The sequence below is a fragment of the Notolabrus celidotus genome, chromosome 13 (assembly GCF_009762535.1).
Source record: "Notolabrus celidotus isolate fNotCel1 chromosome 13, fNotCel1.pri, whole genome shotgun sequence".
NCBI lineage: Eukaryota > Metazoa > Chordata > Actinopteri > Labriformes > Labridae > Notolabrus > Notolabrus celidotus.
Window position 1 is genome coordinate 10664693 of NC_048284.1, and position 26002 is coordinate 10690694.

Sequence of the window (26002 nt, forward strand, 5' to 3'; positions counted from 1 at the left end):
AGAAAAGTACATAAATGCCCTTTTCCAAACTGGTCCCACCAAAATGTACTTATTTCTTCTTCTCAAATACAGTAGCCTACACTATTTTGTGTCTGCCACTAGCATCCTTTGTTTAAAAGCCAAAAGAGCTGTTCCAGGTTCATCATTAAGTGAAGACAGCACTCAACACAACAGGGCATCGCTAGCAGAGTGATACGCAAGTCAAAGCTTACAAAATGCTAGCAACCACGTTTCACTGTTATAAAAGTTGAGGTCTTAAATTTTGCGTGTCGAAAGTTAAGAAAATTTAAATTAATGCAAAAAATGAAGCAGTTCCATGTTTAAAAGAATAAATTTGTGGTTCCTATGACACTACTTAGCAGATACAGGACACTGATCTGCCACCAAGCCGCAACCTCCGGTCTCAAACTATGAAGCCCATGCGGAAGTGTTATAAACTGCAGTTCATCAAGAATCCGCTTTAGGCTGGCTGCAGAAACACCGGAAACCACATACACACCAATTCAAAAAAGATGATCTTTGCAGCATTAATAAACATGTTTACAGCCTGGTTCAAAAAACGGCTTGGCTCTACATAGCTAATTTCTCTATCGGTACACACTGTATGGGGGGTGAATTTTTTTCTAACGCGATGGATCAGAAGATATAAAGATTACGAGTTTTTGTCCAAATAAGGACATGACAGGCTTGACTCCTGGACAGGAACACATAGCTGTTGGCTAGGAGGCTCAAACTCTGCCCCTTTACGTCACACTATGCCAGGTTAGGCTCCGCATTTCCAATATGGCTGCCGCCATCGAATGACTTCAAAGCAGCACTCAGGAACAGATGGGTGACGTCACGGATACTACCTCCATATTTTATACAGTCTATGGCTGCCACCAGTGCTAGCTTAGCTTGCAACAGCACTGCAGAGCGAGCTGAGAGTGTAAAAACATAAAGCCAGCTAAGTTGACAGTCATTTTTAACCAAAACTTACTTGGTAATTATTTTTTTGTGTTATAATTAAAAGGTAATTGAAACAATTACCAACCCCAAAATAAGTTCAATGTATTTCAAGGAAAGTTTTGAAAAGGCAGAAGGAAAAAATCTGTTTTTTTTCTTTTAAAGTCACCTTGAGTGTTGAGAAAGGCACTTTTAAATAAAATGAACTATTATTATTATTATTTCTTCCAAACTTTAGCAGACCCATGCTGCTGAGCTGCTGCTAATATTTGATACAGTAACATCTAACAGTACGTACTTCAGCATGCATGTGTGACCATTGGTTGTATTTTTTCTGTGTTGAAATAAAGGTATAGAAAAACCATTCAAAACACAAAATAAATAGTTAATATGGTTCTTTCTGACACCTCAGCAACAACAGTATGCCAAGCTGCAGCTAATGTTAGCTTACAACAACAATGCAGTGCTAGCAGAGAGTGTTAGCAAATGTTTGTAGCATTCATTCACCGTCACATTCAGGCCATTACTTTTTGTGTGCTGAAATAAAATGAAAACCATTACAAACACAAGATAAAGCAGTTTAAATGAAGACTTTTACTGACTCTCTCCAGTGGGCACAGGAGATGGAGCTGCTGCTAAGTAACGTACGTTTAGCTAACAGCAACAGCACAGTACTAGCAGAGAGATAGGCACAGCTAGCCTGGTGAGAGATAAAATAAAGCAGTGCAAACACAAAACGAAGAAGTTCAACACTGAAACAAGAGATAAAAAATAGGGTCATCCTGACACTCTCAGCTGGCAGAGGTTTCCAAATTACTGCGTACATTAGTTTAGCTTGTTTTAAGATGCTGGGTGTATATGAAGGTAAGGATTCCTTCGATGTACTGAGCCAGAGCACATAGTAATACAATCACATCTTTACATTGTATGTTGTAAAGAATCATTCAGTTAAAATAATTTGTTTTTAATCTCAGGCTGTTACTTAAATCTAAGAGACAATATCAAGGGGAAATGGTATAAGAACATATCTCAATGATACACTATTCATTCCACTGCTTGGTATTTATTCATCATACTCAGGTTTTGTCAAAGGAAGCAGGAGAAGAGCGTTTTCATTGCTTCAGGCTTTTACTCATTAGAACATCTTGATCCAAAATCCTCTCTTAAAATCAAAACACAAACTCCAGCATGGGGTTTCCAGCTTTTTTCCCAAGTACTGCCAAGTGTTATATCATGAAAAACAACTAATCACTTTGATATTTGACAACTTTTGCACCTGACCTAATATATTATGAAGCCACGCTGCCAAACTATCACATACATCCTATTTCATATCACAGGACGTCTTTTAGGACAGGAAATCTAATATGACTGAAACGCAACTTTTTCCGTACATGAAGGAGATCAAAATGTTGAGTTCAAGACAGCGAATAACATTTGTATTTCTTGCGTTTGCAGGGCTACAAAGCTGTATAGATGTAGGCCACCATGTTTCTTTGTGTTTTTCAAATTACATGTTTTAATCACATTTTAGTCTCTTTATTGATTCCACACACATGCAGAATTAGCAGTCTGATACACAATCAGGCTGCATGAATGTGTTCATGCTACACTGTTTGTGTAGATGTAACAGAGTGATGCACATAAAGCACAACAGCTTCATAAATTGCTCTTTGATGGTTGCTGCTGCATCCCACTGGAGGATATGAGCAGCAAGAAATAAGCCTGAACATACATACTGTATATACACCCACACACACATTCACACACACAAACCCACAGCTCACAGAAAGATTCTTCTTGTTATTTGTGTGATAAACATGTAATCGGTGGATATGTGTCCCTGCTGACCCTGAATTGGAATAATAAGAAGCGTCCTGATGAAAAAAGTGAGCTGGAAAATGAAATCGATTCATTGCCTGTGCCAGGGTTTCTGTAAATTGACAATCGTGCAAGAATGAATCACAAGTTTGACATCAGCAATGCATAATGTGATGGGACGGATGATGCATTATTCACAAAGGGTATTGATTGGAACACAATGAGGCCCTCTTATCACCACATTTTCCAATTTCACCATCCTTCAGTATGCAATATCGTCTATTTGTGATTTAATCTACATATACCCATGACTCATTCCTATGCAGAGTGAATATTTATACATTAAATTGAGGTTTAACAACCAGAGCACACTGAAAACACACATCTTCAACCCAGAAATGCATGCAATGAATCCTGCCATCTCTATAGAAGCGAGTTAAACAGTGTGAGGTCTCTGAGGGACCATAACTCCCGCTGACTGAGCCCCACAGTCACGAATACCAAACTCTGACAACTTCTAAGCCCCGTCTCTCTCCAGTCTGTCTCCTCTGAAGCTTTAACCCTCCCCCTCCTCCTCCTCTTCCTCCTCCCGATGATGATACTCCGCTAAAACCTCTTCTCCTCTGTCCTGATCCCCGCTCAGTCCCAAGTACATTGGAGGCCTTTTCTCCTCGTCTGCTGTCCTTGACTGTCCCCGTCAGTCTCTGTCGACTGACGCACTCACACAGACGGGCTTGTGTAATTCCCCAAAACCTGTTAGAGCCTTCAGGTAGACAGGAACGCCCTGGTTTTTCAAATAGTGTTGATTAACCTCTGCTGCTGCCATTTGTTGGCTCCTGAGAGGACACTGTATGGGCATTAATGGTGTATCTAAAGATGAAGCTAAATTGAGAGTGGATGACACAGTAATTTGATCACAACTTTATTCTTTGAGCTAATATTTTGTCATGCTATCCTCCCTTAATGAATTCAGGTATCACTACTAAGGTGTGGTAGTTGTTTTAGGCCATATTAAAGAAAACACACATTATGAAGGTGGCCACTGGTGGCCTGCAAAAAATAAGACAGATTTAATATCTGTTTTTTACACTGGAGGGAATATTCTTGCTTTGTGTGGTGTGGTGAACATGTGAATGTAAGTTTTTTCTTTGGGCCTATTGAAACAGGAAATTCAAAAACACATGGAAGAAAAAGAAGAGCAGGAGTTGGTTGTGATATTGGTCTATTTTATTTCAAAGAGCTAAATGGTATACAGCCATCATTCCTGGTATTTTTCCTTGCAGTGACGAGTCAAAAGAGGAAGTCTTATGTGTATTTCAAAAACAATCAAAATGACTTTGGTCAAATATTTTCATGACCTGTTATTTACAATAACAGGCTTTAAACAGTTTAATACTGACAATCAGGTCTCCATGTTGTTGCCCTCTTTTCTCCACCCTCCTCTCTTTTCTGTGGTGCTCCAGTGCGACCTAGTGGTCAGCAGGTGAACTGCAGCTTTAGCTAAGAGAGTGAGTTTAGTGCACACAAAATTGTAACATGAAATATAGAAAAGGATTCCAAGTAGGAGTATTAAAATAAATGGCAAAGTTAGGTGTTTTGATAAATGCATAATTAATAGATTATTATTCTTGTCCAAAGCATCAAACTACATCCAAAATGTCAAATCTTACAAAGTGTATTCTTCTTTTTAGAAGTCAAAACACCTCGTTACATTTAATATTAGCCCCATTGGTCTGACAAGACCTGAAATAATTATATTTCAAGATATTAGAAGCTAAAAACAAAGTCTCAATTGACTGTAATTGAAATTGAATTGAAAGCCTTTATTGTCATTGTACATAGTACAAATTAGATTTGGGAGAGCAGCTCCTTTAAAGTGCACACACAATATAATATAACAACACAAGAGGTAGATGTTGTTGCACAAAGAAAACAAAGACAAGACAAAAAGGGCAAGACAAGATATCAGTGCAAGGTGGTTGAATTAATAAATAAATGAATAACGAATGTTGCACAGATAGTGGAGGTAGTTATTGTACGGGGGAAAGTGTCATCAGTCCGGGTTATGTCAGTGCAGGTTTGAGTTGAGTATGGTGACAGCTTTGGGGAAGAAGCTGTTCCTTAGTCTGTTGGTTCTGGACCATATAGACCTGTAGCGTCTGCCAGAGGGCAACAGGTCAAAGAGGTGGAAACCGGGGTAAGTAGTGTCCTTTAGGATGTCCCTGGCTGTGCTGAGACAACGGGAGCTGTAGATGTCACTTAATGAGTAAAAATATCTGCCAATGCAGCAAAATGTTACTTGAAGCATGGGGTAATGCTTATTTTACTCATTCCAATTGTTGGTACTCACTTTTGGTTTGTAAAATAACATTTATTTCTGGAATTGTGCATTCAGTATGATGTATATTAAGTGTGAAGAGATATTCTGAATAGTAGACACATACTCTTGATAAGATTTGGCCTTTTGCAGTGTAATAGCTCAAAAGACTCAAGTGATTAAATCCAGATCTTTGTATTTACAACAAAATGTGTAAATCTCTACAATGTAGCCGATAGCATCCAATTCTGATGAAATCAAAGTTATTAGATAATAAAGTAATGCATTAAGGGTCTTCTTCTCCAAGCTTTTTAGGTGACTAGTTAGTCCAGAATCCAAATCTGTGCTCTTTGCAAAGAGGGGAAATAACAGGACTGATGCCAACGATGTACACAAGCTAGTGAGTGAGTGTGTGTGAGGGTCATCTCACCCTGCTCTTAGTCTACATGACTGGCTTAAAGAATGATTAAAGGGTTATTCCACTGTTTTTCAGCCTTACAATGACACTACTCTGCATAAATCTGAATCAAGGTGCCACAGCACACAGCTTGGGTTTCTTCTCACATGTGACACCGAATGAACAAAAAGGCAGAGAAATAAACAGACGGGAAACTGGTGCAACCTAAATCACCAGGACAGGTGGAATCAAACATATCACCCCAAGTGAAGGTGAAGATGAATGTGGCTTCTCTGCAGTGATGGTAGCAAACAAATAGCAGGGAGCAGATCGAGCAGCATTACTGTGACATGTGTGTGGTGTGTGTTGTAAGCGTGTTATGTATGCTGATACATCGTGTGTCAAAGCCCTGCAGGACTACAACCACAAACATGCCTCCAGACCTCCAGACTGTCAGGACATCTGTCATTGCTGACAGTCATATGTCCCGCTGTGTGTGTGTGTGTGTGTATGTGTATGTGTATGTGTGTGTGTGTGTGTGTGTGTGTGTGTGTGTGTGTGTGTGTGTGTGTGTGTGTGTGTGTGTGTGTGTGCGTGTGCGTGTGCGTGTGTGTGTGTGTGTGTAATATGTGTAAGAAAAGAGATAGAAAGAGAGCATGGGTGAATGTTTGGCAGCAGGTCAGTCCCACAGACGTGATTTTTAAACATTCATGCCTGATATCCTCAGCGGATTTTTTTTGTATCACACATCAAAAGGAGCTTAAATGTGGCAGCCATGTCAAAGAAACACACACACACACACACACACACACACACACACACACACACACGGACACACACGGACACACACGGACACACACATGCACACGAGAACATATATTGGGACCTGTAAATGAATACGAGCCAAGAGAGTGCAACTGCTTAAAGTAGCTTCTGTTTGTGTGTTCAATGGCAGCTAAAACATCAAAAATCAACTCTTGACTGAAACTTTTTGGTCAAAATGTCAGATTCCACACATACACATGCTTTATTGCAAATAATACACTTTTCTGAGGTTTGAGGGCACATAACTTCCTGGTGTTCAGATTAAAATACTTCCTGGTTTCTTTCATTTACTTTACTGTTGCATTAAATAAATAAAATAATAAATCTGTCTTATAGTTACAAAATCTCATTAAACAATGAAAAAGAGATTACATCAACGTTGTCTCACAGACAGTTGTATTGCTGGATGCACGCTTACTGTTTTGACACTAGGGGGAGCAGTTTACCCACACTTGGGTCAATTCTTGCAGGAAATAAATGAGGGTGAATAGAAGGGAATGCATAGGAATAATATTTCTATTATTGTAATATCTAATAATATTATACATTTTTGTGTAGTTGTGTTTGTGTATTTTAATTTAATGCTACACATGTGCCGTTAAATTGCATTATTTCAAAAGAAAGACCTCGACACTGTGAGGCTGCAGCAAATCGAATGCATCCTGTCTTTGTAACAGCCAGTACACCATCAATCAATCAATCTTTATTTGTATAGCGCCAAATCACAACAAACGTTATCTCAAGACGCTTTTACAAACATAGGAGGTCTAGACCACTCTATGTCAAATTATGAACAGAGACCCAACTTCAAGACAGGGTAAGACTCAGTCTTACCCCACCTTAATCCATCATGAGCATTGCACCTCGCAGTATTTAGCTAGTTACAGTGGCAAGGAAAAACTTCCTTTCAACAGGCAGGAACCTCGAGCAGAACCAGACTCATGTTAGACAGCCATCATGCCTCAACCGAGTTGGGCACCATGTGGTATGACAGCTGTAATAGCCATTATTTATGTTTCATTTGGTTTCAGTTAGACCTTACTAAAAAAAACAACTAACTGGATGTTGACAGAAAAAAAACCCAATCACAGAGTGACTAATGTGCCAAATCCCTGAATTAAAAATGAAAGACTGATGTTAACACTCAGTAGATCTGAAGAATATAAAAAGCCTGAATCAATGAGATAAGTGATCAATTTTCAGTGTCTGCCTCCTCTTGTTATACCATGTGTTTAATGCAGTGTTGGAAGAAGCATTTATGTGAGTCAATAAAGAAGAAAGTGATAAATATAACCAAAAATAAGCACACATGTATGAGCTTACAAATGTACTTGAAGGTCTTGTGAGGGTCTTTTGGGTTCTGCTCATTTTGGCACCCCCTGTGGACACAGCGATGTGTCTCATCTTTTTGACTTGCCCTATACATGTAAGCAATATCTTTTGTTTCTTTTTTGAAATCTCATCCTGCTTGTTTTTAAACATTCAAATGTATCACTTTTTGGGATTATTTGCCATGTAAAAGGAAAAAGGATTTTTAGCATGCTGTAAATCTTCTAGGCTGACACCGACCTTGTGGCAGGAGTTTTATGCATGTAAAGTATGCATACAGAAATAATCAGTCTTGTCACTTGTGCTTTTGTAACTTATATAGACCCTCTATTAATTTCAGTCTGTTTCGTAACCAGGTAAAAACTCCTGACAGGAGCTTTAAAGTACCACAAGCAACAGGTAGCGGTTAACAGTTTGACCAAATTTAAAATCCTATGCACTATATCAACGGATGATTCAAGCAATATGCATTCATGTGTCGAAAGAGTCCCTGTCAAAGCGCTCATTACCATATAAATACAATATCTGATTTAAAATTCCACAATGTATGATCTTGAATTTTAGAGAACTGACAGTGACAACATGACGACAAACCTGATGTGTTTCAATCCTGTACCCCCATATCTAAGTTCAGGATCACTGGCATGTAGTGGAAGTTGTTTTTTGAGTGATCTGTATGTGCATCATGCACTGACCTAAGAGAGTGATGTCATGAATTGGGCTGGGACAAATATTAAAACAGCAACATATCGTCTTCCTGACTCATGTGATACAACTATTGTATCACTAATAATAATTAGTATAATTGAATAAGATATGGAGGTGTATTGTTGGATAATTGTCGTCCAATTGTGTTTGTAGTGACAGTGTTCCTAATACAGGTCCAATGTTATTTATGACAGCAGATCAACCAAAAACGTAAATATCAAGCTCCCAGTTACAGGCTATCTTGCTCTCTGTAAATTTGAAAACATATTTTATCTGCAGGCAGGTTTCATTCATGCTTTCTTAATGCTAAATACATATTACCCGTTTTAAGCAGTATACAGAGGGATTTCTGTACTTCTCAAATCTTACAAGTGAGTCCTGTGATGTAATGTTGTACGTCATGCATGTGCAAGGTCTCCAATGACTTGGTGTAGATGTTGGACAATTTACAAAAAATCTTTTTTGCTATCAAACCATCACAGAAAAAGTTAAGTCAAAAAAAAAAAACAGTGTTCCAAACAATGAATACAAGCAGAACGAACATATAAAGACACAGGTCCAACTGACTTTGCTTCCCAATGCCCAAAAATTGTAAAATCAGCAGAGGTCCACAGAGGTCACAAGTCGTCCCTGGTTGGACAAATATATCCCCACAAGGAGGATTCAAGCAGTCGTGGAAGCTTGTTATTGATCGTTACCTTACAGTACTGCTTTGGTTCATGGACAACATTTAATGGTATGAATATAAATACCAAACATTCAATAAAACCCTGGTCTTATATCCACTGTTGTTTCATGTTTACAATCTGCCAGCCTTCATAAAGACAGGCATTTAATGTCTGACACTATGAAGATACTAGATATGACAAAGACTTTAACCTGAAAGTGAACAACTCAAAGTATTTTATATCATTATTACTATTATTCATACCTCTGTGGTTAAACTCCAAGGCCCGTGTAATCTGCTTAATTTAACTCCAGTAAATTCATGTATTGTAAGAAAACTGACCCATGTTTGACATAAGTGCTCTCCAAACTTCTCCGACTGTGTCCAGTCTATGCCTGCCTAACCAGCTGTGTCTCTATTTTGAAAACTACAGAAATGCACGATAAATAAAATATGCATTCTCTTCTTTGTTTTTTTTATTTGCTTCTTCCTCCTGTTCCCTGCTCTTACATGGAGGCATGCCTGCTGCTCCAGTAGTCTGACTCCTCTTAGAGTGGAGTCTTTGCAGGGTTTCCCCATCCATTCACAAAGCCTGCCTGGCTCTCTCTTTAGAGGGCGGAGAGAGAAACAGAGTGAGAAACAGAGAATGAGAGAGGGAGGGAGGGAGGGAGAGAGAGAGAGAGAGAGAGAGAGAGAGAGAGAGAGAGAGAGAGAGAGAGAGAGAGAGAGATGAGACGTCTCTTCCTCACTTGGCTGCATTCGGTTTACCGACACCGGAGAAGCGACCATGCTGTGGAAACTAGTTGAGAATGTCAAGTATGAAGATATTTATGAGGTAACGTTACCATCCATCTGTGTCTGTGTTGCAAAACGGATAGCCTTTACAAACGTGTTGTTCAACTTAGAAATAATTCGCCCTTCTGGAGCTGTTTGTGCAGGAGGCTTTAAGGCCTGTTATCTTTGGATAAGGTGATTGTATGAATTGGAGAAAATTTCAGCACGTGATTGTTTCGTTCAGACAGAATTATTTTTGGCTCAATTTTAAATTTGCTTCTATTTTGCCATCATTTATGTCCTTTGGTGCAGGTATATTTACTTTCTGGGATACAGGGTAAAATTGTAACACGTATTTGTAATTGGAGACAGAATAGGTAGCCTTTTTTATTTTATTTTTAGAAATTGGAATACTTTTTTATTGTGCAATACAAGTGTGCTTTTATTTTTGCAAATTCGTGTCAGGATTGCAAAAAAAAAACGCAGAGTTTGAATACATTTCAACTGTAAAAAATACGTGCAGACAAGTTTACCAAAAAAAAAAAAAAATCAATGATGATGAAAAAACATGTTTTAAAAATTGTAAAATGACAAATCAATATCTGGTTTTAGATTTTAGATTAGTTTTAAAGTAAAATAAGTCAGAGAATCGCTGGGTCAGAAGAGGTCGACATGTGTAAGAAGGATGTAAATCATTTGGCTTTCATCCCAGAACAATAATTTTAAAAAACGAGCGGAGGGAAGCGAAGGAATACCGCCGCGCGCGCAGGGGCGAAGTCCTGCTCCGGCTCGCGCTGAATGGGCTCGAGCACAAAGCCCACGAAGAGAGAAAAGGGCAGCGCGCGAGGCCCCTCGGCTCAGCCCGGTGGGAAACCCCTTGTCTCGTGCCGCACATGGCTTTTCTCCCACGGCGCGAGGGAGGGGAGGCTGTATGATGTAGTTAAAGAAGTCAAGCAAGAGGGCAAAGGAGTGCTACAATATCAAGTTTAATCGCTTCTTTTGAGTCGTGACACCGTTCACACGAGCCCCGCGTGCGCCTTGTTGTGTCTCTCGAGTGTGTGCATGCGAGTGTGTGTGTGTGTGTGTTTTAGCAGGCTAATAAAAGACAGCTGGGACACAACATGAGACACCTTTTATTTTGGAAGAGTGCTGTTTTGGCTGGCTAAAGCTGGTGTAAAATATCTGCAGATGTATAAAAATGTGGATTTATGTTTTTTGTCAATTTTATTGTGTGGGAACCCTTTTTTTTAACATTGTATTACTGCTTGTGTCTACTCGGAAAATACCTCTTCACTCTGGGTTTGAAGTGTCACTGTTGACCCAGAACTCTTCAAGTATTTTAATGAAATACTTAAGAGTTTTATTTTGGAAGAGTTCCGTTTTGGCTGGCTGAAGCAGGTGCAAAATGTCTGCAGATAAAAATGTGGATTTATTATTATTTTTTGTCCATTTATTGTGTGGGAACCCTTTTTTTTTACATTCTCCTTAGCAGCACAACACTGCATGTGTCTGCTTGGAAAATATCTCTCCACCCTGGGTTTGAAGTGTCATTGTTGACCCAGAACTCTTCAAGTATTTCCCTGTGGTATTCTTACAGACGAACTTCACTTATATTGGTTTTTATGACGCCAAAGTCTCTTCACGCTAAGGTGTCTCCAAAGGCAACAAAGTGTACTTTTCCTGTGTCAGATTCCGCTCATAAAAAAGACCCCAAAGTGTGTATTTTTTGTGATGGAGGGAATTCCTCACGGGTCTTGTCACCCTGTTTCGCTTTCTCCTGCAAAGTGAGAGACTCCTCTTTCTATATCTCCTGCTGCTCGCGCCTCGTTTCGGCTCTCCACGGAATTTAAACGTCACTCACGGTTGCGCGAGAGGCTTCACGCTCCATGTGTCGCCCAGTCCCCCTGCCTCGCGCACATTAATATTCCTGTAAGTCTCAGTCATGAATAACAATTACACCGAGGACCGGGGGTAGAGGCGGGCGCTCGGTGCTCACAGTCATAGATGCGGCAGCTCCGGGGGGAGGAAGGTTCTGTATGGAGCTTCAGACCGGCCCGAGCCTAAAGATACAAACAAGCTGCTTTTAACTTGGAATGAGTTTGGTTTTCCCGGGTTAACACGGTATTTACTATCCTGCTGTTTCATCCTGCCCGCTCGTGACTGCAGCAGACGGTTTACAGATGTTGGTTCATTCATACTCTACCGCGGTGAGTTTTCCTCCCTCACAGTTTAGCCTGATTCAGAAGTGTTGGGAGAAAGTTTTGAGACATTTTGAATACAAGTGTAACATTTTTCCTCCAGGCTTTAATTTTATTCAGGAAATTAAGTGCCGGTTACATCACCAGGGGCAAAATTCTCTTACAAACGCGTCTCGACTCAGGCCTCCAGTTTGTTTAATTTCGTTGAACTTCTTCAGTTTCCAATTAAGCAACGAGCTGCTTTAAACTTCTTCTTTTCCTTCTCCTCCAAGGACCGGCATGACGGTGTCTCGAGCCATAGCTCGCGCCTGTCCCAGCTGGGCTCGCATGCGGGACCCTACTCCAGCGCCCCGCCGCTGTCTCACGCGCCCTCCTCGGATTTCCAGCCTCCGTACTTCCCTCCACCGTACCAGCCGCTCGCTCACTACCAGAGCCAGGACCCGTATTCCCATGTAAGCGACCCCTACTCCCTGAACTCCCTGCACCAGAGCCAGCAGGGCGCGTGGGGGGCTCGGCAGAGGCAGGATGTGACGGGAGATCGGATGGAGGGCTCCGGTCTGCTGGCTCAGCCCCGGGCCTCGCTGCCGCAGCTATCCGGGCTGGACCCTCGGCGGGACTACGGGAGCGTGAGGCGGCCTGATGTGCTGCTGCACTCGGCTCACCCGGGACTGGACCACGGGATGGGGGACGGACTGCTGCACGGGCTGCACGGCATGGAGGACGTTCAGGTGAGTCATAGCTCACAGCTGATGAGCGGAACACTGAAGTTATATATTTAACAACTGAGAATTTATTGTTTGTTTAGAGTTTTTGAAGTTTTTACCGATTCCATTTTTATTTATTTTTGTTGTGTGTTGGGATTTTATAGGAAAGCGTCATAGACACCCGGGATCTGAATGACAAAAAGGGTTTCTACTGAAACTGTATTACAGTATTTTTCTCACTACCTGATATTTAATAAATGCATTAAAAAATAATTTTAACTAATCCCATTTACAGTGAGGCCACTGTATTTTGCTGAAGTAACAGAAATATTAACTAATTTGCTTGACAAAACAACCCAAATATGCTTCCTTCACATATTTTCCCCCAATAAAATTAGATAAATAAATAAAACTGTATTCAAAGAAACGAATTGGTAATTGCTGACAGTTGTCCTCTTCATTGTCTCGGCATGTTTCCGGTCCTTCAGAGTAAAGGTCAGTGAACTTAGAGCAGCTCTCTTAGGGCTGGACTATCTGCAGCTGTAGCCTGAACACAAATGGCCCACAGCTACACTCACTGTCTGCAGGGACCTGAAACAACTTATTTGATGAGAAGATGCTGATATATGGAAAATAAGTGATCAAAAAAGCATAATGCTGCTCAAATGTTTCTTTTTTTATTTCAAAATGAAATCCCATGCTGACATAATGATGCATTGCAAATTAAATAAATTAAATGTTTAATATTTCTGGATCTTTTATCTTGGTTTTTTTATAAAACCTGTCACATTTAATATGTTCTTTTATGAAGTTGGTGCTCTATATTTCTGCTTTTTTATTCATACTCATGTGAAATTCAAATAATTTAAAAACATAACAAAATGTAGATTTCTTTTGGTGAGCATTGTTGCTGCCAAGGTGCAAAACATACAAAGCAAGCTATAGCACAGACTGGGAGAAAAAAAAAAGACATTCAGCTGTGTAGGATTTCATCTCCTCCTCGTCCCCCCTCAGGGCTCCTCCATCACGAATTGTTTGCCATTTAACCTCCACAGTAGATTCTCATTTCTAGCTCTTCGTATTTGTGTCATGCATGTATTAACCCCACAGAAATTTGTTTGAACATAGTCTTTGTTTTTCTTGTGCAGCAATTATGGTGAAATCAAATCTGTTTAGCGGGGAGTTGATCTCGCAGGATGATGAATGAGACTGATGAATGTAGCTGTGAAATTGTGAGAGCAGATTTTTCTCACTGAGCCACGTTATTACGACAAAAAGAGGGGAGTGATTATAAGCCAGATTTGTTTGCTCTGTGGAAACAAACAGGGAATAAATCCTGGAGTATTTCTTTGTCTCGTTTGTTTGAGTTTGTTGAATTAAAATAAAAAGGGCTTTTATTTTACAGTGTGGATCTTCTTAAAGCAAACTATGAATGTTGTCTATTTATTGTGTTTTGACAGACAATTGATGACACAAATGGAACAAACATCCTGGATCAATCAGTCATTAAGAAAGGTAGGAACATACTAATTTACACATTTCCAACAATTTCATTTAATCAGTCCTGCAAATGCAAAAATAAGATTTAAAAATAATTAATATTTAAAAAAATCTGATATTGCGTGGGAAACATTTTATTCAGGAATATCTTTTGATATTGTAAGTTCTGGTTGAGAAACCTTCCTATGATTTTTTAAACCCTGCTTTTTTTTAGATATTTAATTCTTAATTCTATTAATTTAGATTATTTCTTGTAGGCCTATGTAGAACTGCAGTAATTTGCTTGTAAAAGGGTATATCCGTGCATGTATTGCGCTTAAACAGGATCCAGAGTCATATATCTCCACGTCTTTGGCTGCTAATTGTGTTTTTTGGGGCGTCAGGTCGTGAAGTTGAAAGGCGGGTTAACGATCCCGGGGTATTGACTGGCAGGCAGTGTGTCGCTGACAGGCTGCCACGCTGCCGCTCTGATGATGTGCGGTGATTTAGTTACGGGATGTTGAGTGACTGAGCTCCCCGCGGGGCATTTAAGCCGCTGATGTAATAAATGGCACCGCTCACGGAGATCTCGTGAGCTCGTTTAGAGCTAATCTGCGGTATTATCCCCCGTGGAGCCATCAAAAAACCCCTCACACTGGCCCCTACGCATGCATGCACGAGGCTGGCTGGCTCCTTCTTCTTCTTTTTTTTTTTAAACGCCATTAGTGCGAGCATTAACACGCAGGATGAAGGAGCATCCAGTGCTGGCTGGTGGGAGTTAAACCGGCCGTGGAGAAAAGACAGGGAGGTGGTTAATGCGATTTAAGAGCGCGAGCCAATCAACAATCGATAATATTGTAATGAGAATGTCGCGCGACATTAAATAACAGCAAATGCCCGGCGCGTGGGGGCTTCATTAGGCCATGGCCGCCCTCTGAGCGCGCGAGGTCTCAACACACTTACAAAGTTTGACAGAGTGGAGGGAAAAACGTCGTTTTGAAACAAAAAAATAATGATATCCCGTTTTTCACACTTGTGTTTTAAAGGACCACTCATTCTGCCTCTTTCAGTCCCCATGCCCCACAAGAACATGGGCGCTCTGATGCTGGGGAAGGACGGCCTGATCGGTGGAGTGACCGTGAACATAAACGAGGTGTTCTGCTCGGTACCGGGCCGCCTGTCCCTACTCAGCTCCACCTCCAAGTACAAAGTGACCGTAGGAGAGGTGCAGAGGAGACTGTCCCCACCCGAGTGCCTCAACGCCTCCCTGTTGGGGGGCGTGTTGAGAAGGTACGACTGCAGCCTCAGAACATGTTGACGCTCAGGAAGAACTGTGGATGTGTTAACAAGAAAGCCTGTGGCTCGTTAAATATGCAGGGAATGTATTAATTAAAGCCGAAGCTTTAAAGTCTCAGTATCTGTGCCATTTAAAGCTCAGATTCTACTTAACATTGAGTAAACCTCTAGAGACAAATTGGAGCACAGGCTGATGACTTTTGGTTAATAAAGTTTCCAAACTCTGGAGCGAATATTGGTCATTTATTAGGCTAAAAATAAGGCTATGTAGAGGGGGGTTTGGAATATTATGAAAGCATTTCATAATCAATTTTACTTTTAGAACAAAAATGTGTCATAGCCTATGTAACAATGTCTTTTCTTTCTGCAGAGCAAAGTCCAAAAATGGAGGGAAGTGTCTGCGAGAAAAGCTGGAGAAGATTGGACTGAATTTACCTGCTGGAAGACGCAAGGCTGCCAATGTCACATTATTAACATCTCTAGTAGAAGGTGACTGCATTCATAGTTTACCTCCAGAAATACAGAAACTGCAGATGTCCAATTTTTATACTCTGCCAAAGGAGTATCACATGTTATTTGTATCTTCCTGTGACACTTAATTGACATACATGTGGCATCACCAAAAGTAATGCCAAGAGATGACTTCAAAGGTCATGACCTTACTGACTTCAGACATATAATGTGCTTGTATTCATAAAGAAGCTCCACTATGCCTACTTAACATGTTCAAGCATGGACTGTAGCCATGAGACACCACTTAAGGTTGGATGGATATGACATTGCATTTGATTTGATTTTGTAAGGTTGCTTCTCTTACTTGTAGCCCAGTATAACATTTCAATCTGCTTCTATCTGCTCATTTGAACTAAGGGGCCATTAAAGTGTAGGCCTAATAAAGGGTTTTGAAGAATATACTCCCTTTAAAAAAAAAAAATGTTGGCCTGTAGTTCAAATAATTAAATCAAATTTGGCTTTTCTAATCTGCTCTGAAGGTCAGTTTAAAGTCACTATCAGACTTTTTAAAGATTTTTATTTCCATTGTGCGTTTTTCTCAAAGCTGTTTTCACTTAGGCGGAATGAAATAGATCAATTTATTATATGACAACAGATCATTGAACATAACGTCAATATTAACACTATACAGTGGACATTTTGCTGATTTGCAGCTTTAATAAAAAATAATCCAGCTTTATTATTATACCTTCACTCTTAAATTTGGGCTAATTGTGCAATTTATTAACGCTTTGCCTCCATCAAGCTAGCAAAGCCGGCTATTTATAGACTTATTTATGACTTTTGGGACTAGTTTCTTGTGAGTTGTCAGTTGAACAGGAAGAAAAATGAGCATTTAGCAAACTTACAATTTAAAACGATGTCAAAAATGAATTGGGATTAATGTGCACTACCTACGTGAGTAATGTACTTATCTGAGATCTGCACAAGTAAGCTAAATAAATTAATAAATAGGGCCTACGTTTTTGCTTTGACATAAAAGGTGATAGCGGAGGGATATTAGTGAGTGGGTTGATAATATCTCATAAAAAGCTTTTAAATGTTAACTTGACATGGATTTTTTAATTTAAAATAAACATGCAAGAAGAAGGCCTGCGTACTAAGGAGGGGTTTTAAAGCTTGGGCAGGTAGAAAAGAGTGGGCTGAAATTCGCTTAACGTCCGTTGCTGAGTCATTTTTAACACTCCCTGTAAGTTTTTTTCCATCCGTAATATCTATGTACATTACCTTGACACCGCTTCTTTTCCTCCCCCAAGGTGAAGCGGTGCACCTGGCCCGGGATTTCGGTTACATCTGTGAGACGGAGTTCCCCACCAAAGCCGTGAGCGAGTACCTCAACCGGCAGCACACGGACCCCAACGAGCTGCACACGCGGAAAAACATGCTTCTGGCGACAAAGTGAGTGTGATGAAGCGTTTGATTAGATCCTGTTCGTTCATTGTCTTTACAAGGTCTGTCAGAGAGGAAATATAATACACGTCTTCAGTTTAATATCGAGGAGGAGACAGGTGGAATGAGATCATACCATAAAACTAACTGTTGTTGAATCACTGATATGATGAGTGAAGTATTTAGGCACGTTCAAATAGAGCAGAGCTTCATGAAAAACAAGAAGTTTCACTATCAGGAGCCAGGTAAATGTATAATATTCAAGATCCAAGATTCAAAGCTTTATTGCCAAGTGAGCTCACACACAAGGAATTTGATGTGGGGAATGGAACACTGGTTCTTAACAACAAGACAGTATGGACAATAAATATATAAACCTAAACACAAATCCAAAAGTCCTAAATCAAAATACTATCTGTACAAAGAAAGGTGTAGAAGTATTTTAAAGGCATGAGATAAGTTAAATTAGCCTAAGCCAGAGTGCAAATGTAGTACATGAATATAATAATAAGAGTGTGGATAAATCACAATATTGCCCATGGTTATAAGGTATTGCGCTGGAAATCAAGTATTGCACATGTGACATATGGTCTGACAGAGAAAAGGTGAATAAAAAATGAGCAGAAAAGAAGAAAGAAAAATACAACTCTACAAAAAAAGTCCCCAAACAGAAGGTATTCTCCTTTTAAATGTCTCAAAAGATCCAGAAAGTATAGGTCTAAATGTCCCCATTTGACAGCTTTAAAATTCCAGGTTTGCATGTTTTTTGTTGCTTGTGATTTGAAAATACAAAACGGTTACACACACAGGTCAGAAAAGGCAATCATCTTCTGTATGTGAGTACATTTCTGAAGGAGGAAATTATCGTGAAATTACACTCTCTCTCTCATTTTCCTGGAGCCTCCACAGCCCCTCTCAGGGCCTCTCCCTGAGGGTTCAAACCTCCCATATCCACCTCTCTATATCACTCTCAGAATACGTAGTGAACATGCATTGACATTTATAAAAGAGAGTGAGATTTCTTTAATGAAAGGCATCAAACTCAATATGGATCTGACCTGTGATGAAAGGGTTGATAGGAAAATTGTCATACAAAGAAATTAGGCGGTTGAATTAATTTGAATTGGGTAAAAAAAAAATCCCAGTCGAGGATCTTTTTACTGGACAAAAGTAGCAGGGCATTCATTTCAACTCATGATTGTGATTTTATTTTCATACCTCAGGAGAAGCTATAAGATGCATGCAATGAAATATCATTACTTTGTATGCAACTGCACAACTTAACATCTTCACAGGCGGTTCATTGCACAGAACAACCTTTAGCTTGTGTGTGAATGAACCTCACGTGCCTCACACAGCTCACAGACATTATAAAACATGAGCTATGAGGTAGCTACTGTATGTTTGACCTCTGCTTCTGGTCTTAAAAGCGATCCATTTTACATTTTACTCCTCGTAAAGTAACTTTTATTAATCCATTTTATGGGCCTTTAACTGTGGAATTGAATCAAGGATCGTCTGATTAGCTTCAGCCAGCGAGAAATGGAGATTTCTTTAAGGAAGCCTGTAGAGGAAGTAATGTGGGTTTAAAAATGGAAGCATTACGGGAGATTTTTGCCCTTTTTTTTGCCTGGTAAAAAATTATTCCTTGAATAATCAGCAGTCTTATATGTCTGATACCTCTCCTGAATTATGATTATGTGAAACAAAATTATTGTAGTTGACTCAGGGGTGATCTGATGAGCTTTTGCAGCAACAAAATGCATATTTCTTAAGGAAATACAAGGGAGCAACTGTGACATGGGTTTAAAAATTAGATTTAATACCAAAAAAAGACAATTTACAATTTTTTTACTTGTGACAGAGAAAAGCAGTCTGTCAACTTAAGTTTTTCCATTTATTGTCCTGAATGATGATGTTCCAGACAAATTGGCTCTGGCAACAAAGAAATGTACAGGCTGGCAGATGGTGTGTAGACTTAAAAATGTTGATTAAACACCAGATTTAATCTAAACTTTTTGGCTCATCACCTTCAGAAAAAAGAAAAACATCCATCAATTAATTAATTAGTCTTGTTCTGTGTCCGCTGTTTACCCCAATTTGAATTTTCTGGGCAAAAAGGTTGCACTAAGCCGAAACACCATCTCCCAACAACCCCTCCAGGAGGCTTGTATTTTTAGCTTGCATAAATAGTGCTTTCTGCTGGCCTGCACTGCATAAACCATCTGCCTATCTGTGTGTGTCGGTGTGTCGGTGTGTGTGTGTGTGTTTGCACCCCGATGTACTCAGTATGTACGGTGTGTTTGGTGGTGGATGTTTGATGCTCAGATTCAAACCTGTTCCAATACTGCGTGTCGGTGCTGCCTGTTAGAAATTCATTATTTAGCAGTGAAGTGTTTCAAGTCGTCAGAAAACAACAGCGAGGGCCGCGAGTGTAGCCCCGGGACGCGGCTTCTCCTCTCTACTCCCCTAACCCCAGCTGGGCTCGGCCCGCACAGCCTGTCACTCATTTGCTGCAGCTCTGCCCTTAGGCCTCCGACAGGGTGTGTGTGAGTGTGTGTGTGTGTGTGTGCAGGGGGTGTGCAAATCTGAGAGAGGGGGGAAAGAAGGAAAGAGACAGAGAGAGGTCTCTTGAATATAAAATGTGGGCCTAAAACCAGAAGATGATTTGTTGAAATTGAACAAGGACAGCAAGGTGAAGACAGGATTTTCTCCTCTCTGTGCGTTTTTCATTTTAAGGCTACAGTGAAGATCTATGTGCTTTTAATTACACATAATTAAAAATGTACAATGTGAGGCCACACACCAAACCATTTTCATGCTCTGACATTAGCCATACTTCAATTCGTAAAGGCATAAAGGGCTAGGATTTTAGCACCATGTTCAAATAGTGCTCTGACATTTGATGTGTCTTTGAGTACACTCATGATCAGGACCATAAAAACTGGCGATATGATGTAATATGAAGTATTTTTTAATGTTTGGTGCATGCTCAGAGGAGTCTGAAAATCAGGAAGGGAAGATTAGTTTATCTAAAGCATTAAGAGTAGAGTGGTTTTAAGAAGCAGGCCTTCAGAATTGAATAAAAGGCTTCATTTCTAAAGAAACTTCAGCAAAAAGACGAACCAAAGACTCTTAAAACTTATTCACAGACAGCAGCTTCAGCGTACCAGAATGTACTCCAGCCAGAGGGCATTTTTAGGGGGGATTATACACTTTCAAATTGAAAACTCCTGCTCTCTCAGAGCTGGCACTCAGGTAGAGACATACTGTAGCCAATGATTGCATCAACTTCATGCAACTTTTCCCTTTTTGTATCCCAGATGCATTCTGGGAAACACAAGGAAAAAAAATAGATTTAAATTGTGAAAGAAAGTATTCCACCATCACTGTAAAAAAAGGCCTTTGGATATGTTAAAAAAAAAATCCCTGCAAGGCGTATGGTAGAAAATTCTCAGGGTTTTATGTTTTGCCCTGGGATAGATGATCTCATGCAGGCTGTTACAGAGAAGCACATTTATTTGCATCAAGATTTCCCACCACTGAAACAAGTGAATAAAAGTATGGCCTGGAAATCAAAGTCTTTACCACAAAATCAGTATTTAACATCTTAAAACTTGCTAAGGTTTGCACAACAATGATGCATAAAGCACTCTACTTTAGTTTCCCCTCACACTGAGCAGGTGTGTGAAGTCATGCTGCAGGACCATGGGAAAGAGTTTTATCAGTCTTGGTTGCTTTTTTATTCATATCACCACCTGAACAAGAATACTACTCTGGATAAATCTGTGCTTACATTTTGTCAGTGTTAGTAAAAGATGTTTTTCGTGACGGACCCAAGTCACAATCACTCGAGGGTTGCTTTCGGGCCACTCATTGAATAGGGCTGCATTAGGTGATGAAATAAGCGTTATTTGGTTTTAGGGAAAGGCAAATTGTAGGCGATGAAGCAAACTTAATTACTTCAAATATTGCACTATTACTGACACAGATATTAACGCATATTGTTAAGTTGTTTTACCACAGGAAATCACGAAAGTAAGAGACCTTAGACTGTATAAAATATGGAGGTAGTATCTGCAACGTCACCCATCTGTTCCTGAGCACTGTTTTGAAGCCAATCGACGGTGGCAGCCAAAATGGAAATGTGGAACTCAACCAGGCATAGTGTGACATAAAGAGGCGGAGTTTGAGCCTCCTAGCCAACAGCTATGTGGTCCTGTCGGGGAGTCAAGTCAGTCATGTCCTTATTTGGGCAAAAACTTGTAATCTTAATATCCTCTGAACCGTTGCGTTAGAAAATAAATCACCCCCCCGTACAGTGTGTGCCGATAGAGAAGTTAGCTACGTAGAGCCAAGCCGTTTTTTGTACCAGGCTGTAAAAATGTTTATTAATGCTGCAAAGATTGTCTTTTTTGAATGGGTGTCTATGTGGTTTCCGGTGTTTCTGCAGTCAGCCTCAAGTGGATTCTCGATGAATTGCAGTTTATAACACTTCCGCATAGGCTTCATAATTTGAGACCGGAGTTTGCCGCTTGTAAGAGACAGACTGAAATGCAGTTAAAAGTAAATATTAGTTTAATATTAGTAGTATTTAGCTTTGTACAGATCTTTAAACTATTTCTCAACAGCAATAACATCTCTGTCAATTTTTCAATGTTTCCCGATGGTAATATAAACTGATGATGAAAATATGAGTCTGATCTTTACAAACAGAGCACCAAAACGTGTGATAAAGCAGCCAGCTGATAGCCTACAGGTAGCTAGCTCCAACACACAGTTCATATAGTGCACAGATTTTTTGTCACAGTCATATTTAAAAATTGTACATTATTTGAACAAATACCCAGTCCATGAAATACTGAAGTGACCAATCTAGAATGATCAACATCAGCAGCAGCCATCTCTTTATCTACAATAATACTTAAACTGCACTTAACCCCCGACCTGTAGCAGATAAACGCTTGTGATTGCCCTGAATGTGAGCAGATGTGAATCTGCCTGAACAGGAGAGAGATAAGATACACCTGTCAGAGTAAATCAAACATGAGCTGTAGACTCATCTGGATCCCAGACAAGGATGTGTTTAATTTTTAGTACCAGTGGAAGAACATGCCTCTTATGCTTCAAAATAATCTGACTGCTGGGCCTTTGACATAATTTTACCACAAATTTATTGGATTAAGATTTCATAAAGCCTGATTTGGATGCAGTTGATGAGGTTTTCAGCCAGAAGGGATACATACAGTGTCCACTTTTGATTCAGCTTGACTGCATCTCAGTAGCAGAGATGTTCTTCTGACTTTACATCACCCAGAACGTATGAGTTTGTTGCATCAGCGTGTTCTGCAAAGGGACTGGATTATACGTTTTCAGACAGTCTGGATATCTTGGTGTCAAACTTCTGAATCATCCTCTTCTACTTATAACATTTAAAGGGATTAAATAACCAAGGTATTCACAGTGCATCGTAAATGTTTTACACCCTCTTGGACTTTCCTACATTTCACACATCCTTTGAAATTTGATAGTTTTACTAACAAGAGCAGTCCAGAAAACAGATCTCAAATGAAAGCAAGGTTTGGACCTGTAGGTAATTGGTTCCACTTAATTTTGTCAGTGGATGAAAGTTTCTTGTTTTTCTAACAGTTTCAATACCACTTAAACTTTACCCTCCTGCTCAAAGTTAGGGACTATTTTGTGTTGGTCAGTTACAAAAAACTCCAATGAAATCCTTTTAAATTTGTTTTAATTTGGAAGAGTTTGTTTGAGATTGATTCTTGTGCAAAGCACCAAAGTATTGCCACCATGTGTTCACTCTCAGCTGTGTTAAAGCAGGGAAAACATGAGCTATAAGGCTGAGCTCTTCTTGATACCATTGTTGTGTCTCCTCCCCTGCAGACAGCTGTGTAAGGAGTTCACAGACCTGCTGGCCCAGGACCGGACTCCCCTGGGCAACTCCCGGCCCAGCCCCATCCTGGAGCCCGGCATCCAGAGCTGCCTGTCCCACTTCTCCTTCATCACACACGGTTTCGGCTCACCTGCCCTCTGCGCCGCGCTCACCACCCTCCAGAACTACCTCAACGAGGCTCTCAAAGGACTCGACAAGATGTTTCTCAACAACCCGCCCAACAACAGGCACGGAGACAACAGCGGCAAGGCCGGCGACAAAGAGGAGAAGCAGAGGAAATGAAGCAGGGGGGATGAAGAGGCGTTACTTCTAGCTTTACACCACTGCCACTGACCTGCCACACACAGGGCCGAGGAGGAAGAGGAGGAGGAAGACACCCGTGGGCCAGTGTCAGAGAGCACAGAGGGATTTTTCATCTGTGTTACGTTCTTTTCATTCCCCTGAGGACATGGTTACTGTGTTACATCAATTTCGCTCCCCCCTGCCTGCATCCTGTGAAAGTGAGACTCTGTGAGCGGCCAGCAAATGACATTGTGTCTGAGAGTGCCTGTGTGACTGTGTGCTTGTGTTTCTCCTCACGGGACTGTATAAAAAAAGATGGATGACGTAACATTTACCCAAAAGTGAAGTCAAAACATCTGGCTGCAGTCTAGGTCTTAAGGCCTGCCTCCTCCATGTTAAGAGTTTGGAGGAGGCGTTTGGAGGAGGAGTTGACATGGGTCAAACTTTAAAATCAAAATACATGTTGATGATTTCATCTCAAACGTGGTCTCTGTCAGTCGAGGTAGTGATGATCATGCAGATTTATGTCCAAGTGTTTGTTTTTATCTGAGGAGTTTGGTTTCTGTTAATGATAAAGAAGGTATGTGACATCATGATTGACAGGTCTGTTGACAAATACGGTCCCCCTAAGTGTTTTGTAATGGGTTATCAGAGTAGAGGAGGAACAGCAAGAAGAAATATACTAAAAAAGCCAAACTTACCACAACTCTGGGTATCTGAAACTTTGTTGATCTGAGGGGTCTTTGCCTGTGTGTCAATAAGTAAATGCTAGCCTCCGCTGAATAGATTCTGGCTCCAAATGCCATCACCAGCCATCCACAGTCCACTACCCCAAGTTTCACAAAATGTTCTGCCTGGACTTCTGTCCTGAGGGAACTCTGCTGGTTTGTGGGCGTGCTAAATGTGTGTTTTTGGTGGCGGGAAAGGCAGAGATGTCAATACTGCAACACCACAAGGCTTCAGTCCAAACCCTGGCTCTAAACGATGTCACCAGTCATTCACAGTCTCTAAGAGTCAATGTCTGGACTAACAGGAAGCTTTTCTGCAGTAGACTTTGCCAGTTTGCTTGTTTGTTTGTAAGTCAAGTGTGTGTTTTTTTGTGAATGAGGAGGCGGGACGTCAATACTGTGGCTCCATCATCTACAACAGAGACTCTGGCTCCAAAATAACGAAGCTGCCGCAAGATGCCCGTGCCCACCTGGGAATATTTTGGCTCCACTTTTGTACTGCAGCGTTAGAGAGGTGTCGTCCATCTTGTAATACAGTCAACGGTCCTCACACAGAAAAGCATTGTGGGTTTGACTTTTGGGTGATGAGTGTTATATCAGTAAAACAGGTTTGTCTGGTGAGTTATCACAAAAAGGAAGCTGGAGGGTGTTAATTTATGTGTGTAAATATTTATTTATATTAATTTAAATGGATGGTTGTGTAAATAGGTGCAGCAGCTACTTTTGGAGGAGTAGGCCTATTTATCTGTGATTCGACCAGTGGGTGGGGGGAGGGCAGGACTCATCCAGTGTTTTTCTGTTCTTATAGAGCTGTTGTCATGTTGATGATGAAGATGATGATGATGATGATGATGGGTAGACATGCTTCTAATTGTCCAGTGATTTCATTTCTATCACATTGATAATAAACCATGTGTTTTATTATGAGAGGTGTGCAGCCTGCGCCTTTTCTCCTGCGGGGAAAGAGTCATGCTGTTAGGGTCAGAGGTCAGAGTCACTTTCAGTTCAATCAATTGGAAATGTAAAATATTGTATTTATTATCCGAGGGTATTTAACTAGACTTATTTCATTGAATATTAATGAACACCTGGGAGCGAAATGCTTGAAATATGGAGGGTTGATAGAAAATGCTACTTTTAGAATCACTGAAATTTGAATCAAATTCATCCAAACACTAGTCCTGTTATTTATTGTGATTTTAAATGTTATAAAACAGAATCAAAAGCTGGGCAAGTAACAGATTCAAGAGAAATGTTTGTTCACACTAATAATGTTAGTTATTTGTTGCAGTGGGTAGCACATTTATGATCACTTCGAACACAAGAATCAATACAGAAAGAAAAAGGAGTTATTGATTCCGATGTTTTAAACAAATGCAACTGCCAACCATTAGTTCACTTTTTTCCTATATAACTTAGCCCCTCAACATGTTGCCGTTATATGAAATTATGATACAAAAATACAAAGTTCTTGCTTTTGAATGTACTGTGAATGAAAAAGCTGCCATCTTCAGCTTGATGAAGTGAGTATTAAATAAGTGGAAACCCAGCTAGCAGGGAATGTTCTCACCACATTGGCTAACATTCACTATAAGTTCTGATTAAGTTTCAAGACAAGGTTTTGAGTGTAATATCAAAGAACATCTTAAGGATGTTCATCAATTTAAATAATGTTCCTTTTTTGTTAACTATTAATGAAAGAAGAACATTTTGTTTATA

At 40.2% G+C, this 26002-nt stretch overlaps 1 protein-coding gene across 3 annotated transcripts; it reads left to right on the forward strand.

The window, feature by feature from the left end:
- Nucleotides 1–9796: 9796 nt before the first annotated feature.
- On the forward strand, nucleotides 9797–25210 carry tfap2b (transcription factor AP-2 beta). 3 transcript variants are annotated; one of them, XM_034698819.1, is made up of 7 exons: nucleotides 9797–9844; nucleotides 12254–12709; nucleotides 14146–14200; nucleotides 15235–15454; nucleotides 15831–15949; nucleotides 17230–17371; nucleotides 23264–25210. In XM_034698819.1, the coding sequence occupies exons 1-7, from the start codon at nucleotides 9797–9799 to the stop codon at nucleotides 23553–23555; spliced, it is 1332 nt and encodes a 443-aa protein (XP_034554710.1). In that variant the 3' UTR covers nucleotides 23556–25210. The 3 variants fall into 3 exon arrangements, with proteins under 3 accessions (XP_034554710.1, XP_034554712.1, XP_034554711.1); XM_034698821.1 differs by lacking the exon at nucleotides 9797–9844 and adding an exon at nucleotides 11824–11990 and having other exon boundaries at nucleotides 15211–15454; XM_034698820.1 differs by lacking the exon at nucleotides 9797–9844 and adding an exon at nucleotides 11824–11990.
- The last annotated feature ends 792 nt before the right edge of the window (nucleotides 25211–26002 follow it).

Coding starts and splice junctions, on each gene's coding strand:
- tfap2b (XM_034698821.1), top strand. CDS start 11,964: ATGTTGGTTCATTCATACTCTACCGCG. Junction 11,991..12,253: donor TTCATTCATACTCTACCGCG/GTGAGTTTTCCT, acceptor TTCTCCTCCAAG/GACCGGCATGACGGTGTCTC. Junction 12,710..14,145: donor ACGGCATGGAGGACGTTCAG/GTGAGTCATAGC, acceptor GTGTTTTGACAG/ACAATTGATGACACAAATGG.